This window comes from Eurypyga helias, unplaced genomic scaffold, assembly GCF_000690775.1.
Source record: "Eurypyga helias isolate BGI_N326 unplaced genomic scaffold, ASM69077v1 scaffold42788, whole genome shotgun sequence".
Classification (NCBI taxonomy): domain Eukaryota; kingdom Metazoa; phylum Chordata; class Aves; order Eurypygiformes; family Eurypygidae; genus Eurypyga; species Eurypyga helias.
Genome location: NW_010269598.1, coordinates 1 through 7,245, shown reverse-complemented (window position 1 = coordinate 7,245; position 7,245 = coordinate 1). Strand labels below are relative to the sequence as shown.

Below are 7,245 nucleotides of genomic sequence, written 5' to 3'. Positions count from 1 at the left end.
CAGTTTTTGTTCTTCAGCATTGCCAGTCCTTTCAACATCTTGAAGGAATTGTTTTAACTAAGGACATCTGGTTGCTGGAGAAGCTGGAACATGAAGGAGTAGTAGTATTGTTGGTCATGGATATTGCTCTGTTTGATACCAACAAAATTCTAATGTTGCTGTTGATACTGAAAGTTTGATTCTCCAGGTGTGTATTTATCTAGTACGTTGACTCTTTCAGCTACTGTGCAAATGTTAAGTCATACAACCTCAGGTGTATTTTGTGTAACAGATTTTCCCGAATACAGTTGTTCAGTTTTCTGATGTAATTTTTCTCAGCAGATAACAAATGTTTTCTTTTCCAGGGTGGATTACAAGAAGTGGCTGAGCAGTTAGAGCTGGAAAGGATAGGACCACAGCATCAGGCAGGATCTGATTCTTTACTCACAGGAATGGCCTTTTTCAAAATGAGAGAAGTAGGTGGACGCACGGGTTCTATCTCTGCTCGTAATGTCGGGTGGAACTGCTGATTTTGAGAAGTCTGCCCTGTTTTAAGTGGTTCTCTGAAGGGCTTCAGGGGTTACTACTCTCTTGACAAATATCAGACCACCCGTATTTTCCCTATGGGGAACCAGCCCTGCTGATTCCCTGCTTAGTATTCCTGTTTCCAGCCTGTCCCTGGCTTTTGGATTTTCTGTGGGTTCTGTTCTTAGGGTATCTTTCCTTCCCTGTTTTGCAGGGTACCCTTTTTTTTTTTAGCTGGCTGCTGCAGTGAGTTAAAGCCTGCTGGAGCCAGACTCCTTTCTGGGTGCCTGTACTCAAGCCAGGCTTTTTTGGAGCTTCTGCTCAGTGTAACACCCAGCTGGTGTGCACTGCAGCTTGTGACAGGCCTGGCGGGGGATGGGAAGGGTGTCTGGACTAGCCTCTTCTAGCTGAACTTGCAGCTGACGGGTGTATTAAATAATGACTTTCGGGCTGCTGTGGAGAATGTACATGCGTTTGTTCCTTAGCACTGAGTAAGGCACGGGTTATTTCAGGTTCTAAACCATTATATATCAGCCAGTGTGTTCAGGGTTTGCAGCAAGGGAGATCGGCTCTTACAAGCTTCACCTGTCCTTGCTGCTTGTCTGCCTACAGCAGGAAGATGTTAGGATATTTTGCATTAGCAGGACACAAAAATGTTGAAGGGGCCTCTTCTGGGAAGCAGTTGCGCTGACCAAATGCCAGCGCATCCGAGGGCGTTCTGCCAGCAGTTCAGTGCCATTTACCACGTCAAAACGGGCAGCTGTAGCAAACCTCCTCTTCTAATAAGGATGAGTATTGTATGATGAGGTGTTGATCTTTTGTGACCCAACCTTTTGTATAAAGGAGAAAAAAACCCACGAGTTTCTGACAAATACTGGTGAGATGGCAGGTGAAAAACAAAAGCTGTGGTTTCAGCTGGTTTGCTCATCACAACACTCCATTCTGCCTCCTCGGGAACTGTTGCAGTTGTCAAGAAGGTCAGGGGCTACAGATGCAATAGAGAGGGTTGTGTTTCTGGTACAATCCAAGCCCAGCGCTCCACCTTCCCATCAGCCTGGTACTGTTAATCTTTCCATTTAGAACTTGAAACAAAATCCAAAGTAAATAAACGGAAAGAGGGAGCCTGTGACTGTTGTGCCTAAGATCATGCCTTTCGTGTTAGTTTTCTAGAGGAAAAGGTTGAAGCCTATGTTTGTTTCTCTAATGCAGTTTGGTAAACAAACTTGCCACATAACACAAAAGCTCTTACTGGGAGAAGCAGAAGTTTGTGAGTTTTCTAGCGCAAAACACTTGCTTAGTTAAGCCAACAAAGGTGGACTATGATGATTTCTCAGTATATTCAGAGATCCTTTGCAAATACAGCCATTTTAAATAAGGGCACAGTAGTCAGCAGAGAAATATATTTAATGTGCATTTTTAAAGACTTAGTAGAGTTCATTGTTTAACTCTTCTTACAGTTCACTTGACAATGCTTTTAGAGGTACAGGATTAATGAATGTTACTTATTGCTGTAAAGGAGTTGCAACTTGCTGAGATTTTGAGTTGCAGCCAGAAAACTTAATGATTGTTTTCTTCCTGTCAGAAATACTTAACAGTTCTACTCTTGTAGTGTCAGTATTTGTTTGGGGGTTTTCCTGCCTGTTTCTGTAAGAAATGCTGGGGACTTTAATTGAGGCCGCCAGTTCCTGCAGTACAGAACTTTCCAGACTGTTCTGCTAAGCACAGAGCTTGAAGGGAGAAGTTTTCAGCCTGTATGTGCAGTCCTCTGCATATAGATTGTGCCTTGTGTCCACCCTGTGCCTGCAGACCCTTAGATTTGACATTAATGATGGTTCGGTGTCAGCTGCTGGGATGTCCAGGGTTGCTGTGAACTTTTTAGGGTGAACAATTTTTGTGTTATATTTTTTGAGGGGGTGTGCATAGTTTGTGGCTTTACTTGAAAACCTAAGTCTGAAAGGTCAAATATCATGGGGTGACATATGTCTCCCACTGAAAGGTTCTGTTTGCAGTGAAAAATTGTAAGGTGTAAATGCAGTCTCGGTACAAAATTTACTGTAATTTTGCTGTTCCTTTTTAAAAAGTCCCCCTCTGCGAGGAGCTAGCTGGAAATGCCTCTTTCTGCATTTCTCTAAACTCCATAATGGGTTTTGTGCTCAAACATTCTCCCCACCCCCAAATCAGGACATATCTCTGTTTCAAGACAGAGTGATGAAACCCCCCACTGAGCAGTAGGTAGAGTATGGGCAGTGATGATGGATGCCAAGCATGTACCTGTCATGGGAAACCCCACAGAAGTCAGCTGGAGAAGTGTCTTTGTTGCACTTGCAGAAAAGCAACTGATAACTGATAATACAAAGTTATCAAAACGGTGTATTTGGCCGTTTCATCAGGAAAGGTGCGTGGGAAGACTGACTCTGTTCCTTCACAGATTCACTCTAAAGAATCGTGTCATATAGCACATTGTGATAATGTGCTGTGATTGTGTGTTGTTAGGGTAATTATATCCTCTTTTGCACCTTGGGATTTGGTATCTTACCCTGAAAAGAAAGTAACATTTTCAAAGCCTTTCTGTAGTTCTGCTTAAACTGAGCCTTTTCTTTGGCAATGATTTGTGTCTCTCTTAACTCTTTAGATGTTCTTTGAAGATCACATTGATGATGCCAAATATTGTGGCCACTTATACGGCCTTGGTTCGGGGTCGTCTTACGTACAGAATGGCACAGGAAACGCGTACGAAGAAGAAGCCAACAAACAGTCATGACATGAAATGAAAGGCCGTCTTTTTGACCTCCATGTGCTTGTATATAGATTTTATCTCTGGTTGAACCCCTTGGACAATAAGGCTTTTTTTCCCCCTTTCTCAGCACACTTTCTGCCTTTCTATGTACTAAACGTGACCGTTCCGATCACAGATTTTCATCTTAATATTGGTATGTCAGATTTTCTGGGTTACACTTTTGGCCTCGTACCTAGCCCGTTTGTGCAGAAGCATGTTATAGGATCAGTGTGGCAGAGAGATGGGGAAACTTAAATCATAATGAATAATCTGGTAAACTTGCCTGTATTGATCTTCTAGTTTTTTGTCTCTTTCCCCTCCGTTCTCCCAATTAACTGGCACTGGTTGTGACTAACTTCCCCGTTCATGTCTGTTCCTTCCAGTATGCAGGCGTTTTAGCTATTCAAGATTGTGGACCATCAAATTTGCACTTTAGAGAGTGACTCTGACTTGGATCCTCTGTTTTATTTGAAGTTTTGTTTTGTTTTCCCTTTTACCCTCAGCTAGAAAACAATCATCTGCCACGTTCAGCAGCTTTGTGCTGCATTTCCTTGGTATCTCAGCCCACAGAACGTGACTTGTTGCTGCATAACCTCTGCTCAAGCAAAACAAACTACTGAAATCATAGTAACTGCTGTTATTTTACTAGTGTTCAGTCATCTTCAAACACATCCTGCACTTGTCAACTGCTGGTTGGCTTGGTGCTTTAAAACTGCTCTGCGATGGGGGAAAGAAGCTTGAAAAAACAGCTTTACACCCTTCAGGAAAAAGAACAGCTATGTATGACTTCAGCATTTTTGCCATTAAGCTGAGAGTTGAAGGATATTGGAATAGGAGGAATTTTGTAATGGCATGCTTCCCTTGAACTTTCTAGCTTTTATTCTAGTAACGTACACCTCAAGTGGTTTTTTTATGAAGTCATATTTATTATGCACCTGATTGGATGATTCTGGAAGTCAGGTTAGTTGAAGATAAAACCCAAAGATCTGAAAAAAATACTATTTAATTATTGAATTAGAAGGACAGTGAAATCGTGCTTCTTTTGTAGTTGCTACAAAGACAGATGTTACAGATGTTTGTTGTAAAACAACAAAATATAAATAACTTATAGCTAATAAAGTTACCTGAGGAGTGTAATGCTAGTTTATTTTTGAGTATATCTTAGCAATATATTTTAGATATATTGTTTTAAAGGGCCCTAAAGTATGTTGTTAACTCTGCATAGCCTTGTCTACGGAGCAGTTGTGCAGGAAGGATTTTCTTGGTACTGAATAGCTAAATACTAGCCTGAAATGATGGAATGTGCGACATGGCGTGTGCCTGGGCGTGCGTGCGTGTTCGACACGGAAATCAGAAGGAGAGAGATCTCCAAATGTTCGCCAAATTAGTCTGTTTTACCTTGTATCTGAAGACAAAGAAATCAAACTCCTTTTTTTTCATTGAGGTTACGATGATGTAACTGGGCGGTCCTTTTTAAACAACAGATAATTTGCATAAAAGAGGGTATTTGTTTTTAAAGCTTTTGTAAATAAAGGCCTAAGAAATGTTTTCTTACATAACAGCCGACTGGTGGTTTTGTTGCAGAGTTGTTCCCCGGGTTGTGTGTTTAGTCAACTCAGTTCTGTTTTGTTCAGGCATCATCTCTCCCATCTGCTTATAAAATGATCCCGCTCCCTGACTGGTTCCACTTTCGGAGCAGAATTCTGTTGGTGTGTTTCCCATCACCTCGCTCCTGCTGACCCGAGTCACAGGGGAGCCCTCTGCGCTGAACTTCCGAAGGAAATGACTCTTGGAAGACTTTGGGTTTTTGTTTTGGAGTAACTTCTTAGTTGTGGATCAGAGGATTTTTTTTAGAGGCTTCTAAAAGTGTGCCTACAGGAGCAGTTAGGGTTTGGAAGTGACTGCTGAGCATCCCACGTACCGTGCTTTCCTTGGCTTCCCGTCGCGGACCTGTCAGAGCTGGGATAGACCCAAGGAGGCACGGCATGGTAGGTGTGTGCCTTGTGCCGCCGGGGCTGATGAGCCTGCAGGGCCAGGCTCAGTTTAAGCCCTAGCCTACAGTTCCCCTTTAAGCAGCTCTGCTGTTTAGTTTTCTTCCTGTAGGAAATGCTTTTCTCCAGAGCCACCAGTTGGCATGGAGCTAAGGCTGTGCTTTATTCCGTGAGAGCTCTTGGTGGGATCAATGCGATCTGTCTGGTGAGAGCTGATGACAGCTGGGAGACATCTGCGCATCGTTCAGTTTCCGTGGTAAAATTAGATTCAGTTTCCATTAAGCAATTGTAGAGATTCTGAAAAAAGTAATTCCTTCTTATGTGTAGTAGTGTTACTTGTAAACAGCAGAGCCCAAAACCTGAATCTGTTTCCAAAGTGGACAGCTTTAATTGCTTTTGCAAAAATAGATTCCACCTGTCTAGACATGCACCTTCCTGTTCAGAGACAAAAATTCTTTCCTCTGCTCTTCCCAATCCATTTAATATGTATTGTTGTTTGAGAAGGTTTGTCAGAAGAAATGCAATGTCAAAAACTTTTATATTTAACCTTTTTTTTTTTGGTCATTTGTATTTTTAGCTTTTGAAGTCAGATGAGTGTTCCAGGAACATGATGTTCTCTGCCAATTTTATTTATTTTTTTTAAACACACTTTTAATCCCTTTGCTCATTGAAACTAGGCAAGAAGGATCTTTGAGATGGAGGAAAATAGGTCTGGAATATATTCAGAATATTCGAGCCTTTTCCCTCTATGAATTTGGGGATGACCTATAACCTCTGACATCCAAGAACTTTTCTCCAGTCGTCTCTGACTGGTCACTCCAAGCTCAGGAATGGTTCACTCCCTCACGCAGCGAATCAAGGGAAGGTAGCAGGAAGCCGTTGATGAATAAGGAGCTTCTGACTCTAGAGATGTGGGAAGGAAGGGTACGAAGGTGGAAGCAGGGACGTGTCTTAAGTGTGTAGAGGTTGGGGTAAGAAAGCCAAAATCTGTCTGGAGCTGAATCTGGGGGGACAAGAAAAGCTACAGAAATATTAGGAGTGACCAAGGACATGGAAAAGGCCAAGGTATTCCCTTGATGCCGCCTTCATTTTGGATTTTACTCGTAAGACTTAACCTTCAGGAATCCTAGGTTCCTGAGATGCCTAGGGAAGCCTGGGATGAGGAACATTTGGTGGAGGAGGAGGATGAGGTTAGGAGCATTTAAACAAACTGGACATAGAGAAGTTCAGAGGAGCTGACAGGATGCACCCCCAAGTGCTGAGGGAGCTGACTGATGTCACTGTGAGGCTGTTCTGGGTGTCTTTGACAGGTGATGGCCATAAGGGTGGTTTCCTGAGGGATGTAAGGGAGCATGTCACTCCTGGGTTGAAGAAGGTCCAGCAGGACATGGGAACACCTGGGAAGGTGATGGGGCAGATCACTCTCCCTTTGGAAAGGGTTTCTAGGGTTGATGAGAAGGTGGTTGGAATTTGTTCCTTCACAGCCAGGATTTGTGAAGGGGAGAGGATTTCTGACCAGTTTGCTATGTTTTACCCTCCCGTGAGCAGGTGTATTGCACTGACAGGCCCCTTCCAGTGCCAACTCCTCTACGCTGCTAAAGCACATGTAGTAGACTTGCACTGGACCCTCGTGTCTGAACAGGTGAGGCACGAGGGTGGGTGTCCTGCACCCGGGAGGTACGTGTGTTTATTGGCCACCGGAGGAGAGTCCACGTGGTGAAGACAGAGTGGTTGCTCCATGCTGCGGAGCGTGGACTGGTGCACACAGCCGGTTTCGTGTAAGGTCCGGGGTTTGCCACCTCGTGCAGGCTTTTGCGCTCGCAGTGCTGTGTCTGAGTAATGTCTTGACGATGGTTAGTCACAGTGGGAGAGTCTTGTTGGTAGCAAGAATGTTTAGCTGTACGTACATCTAGCTGAGAGCTGTTTCTGCTGGGTTACAGGCTGTGTTTCGAGCGGCGTTCCTCAGGGGTCGGT

General features: G+C 43.6%; 1 protein-coding gene across 1 annotated transcript in view; it reads left to right on the top strand.

Annotated features, from left to right (window-relative positions):
• The window catches only part of CNOT7 (CCR4-NOT transcription complex, subunit 7), a 19,181-nt gene extending 14,342 nt beyond the window's left edge, over positions 1-4,839 (top strand). Inside the window, exons 5-6 of the mRNA XM_010158155.1 lie at positions 345-455; positions 3,137-4,839. Coding sequence (XP_010156457.1) covers positions 345-455; positions 3,137-3,265 — 240 coding nt within the window. The 3' untranslated portion in view covers positions 3,266-4,839. The remainder of the gene's footprint in view (positions 1-344; positions 456-3,136) is intronic.
• The last annotated feature ends 2,406 nt before the right edge of the window (positions 4,840-7,245 follow it).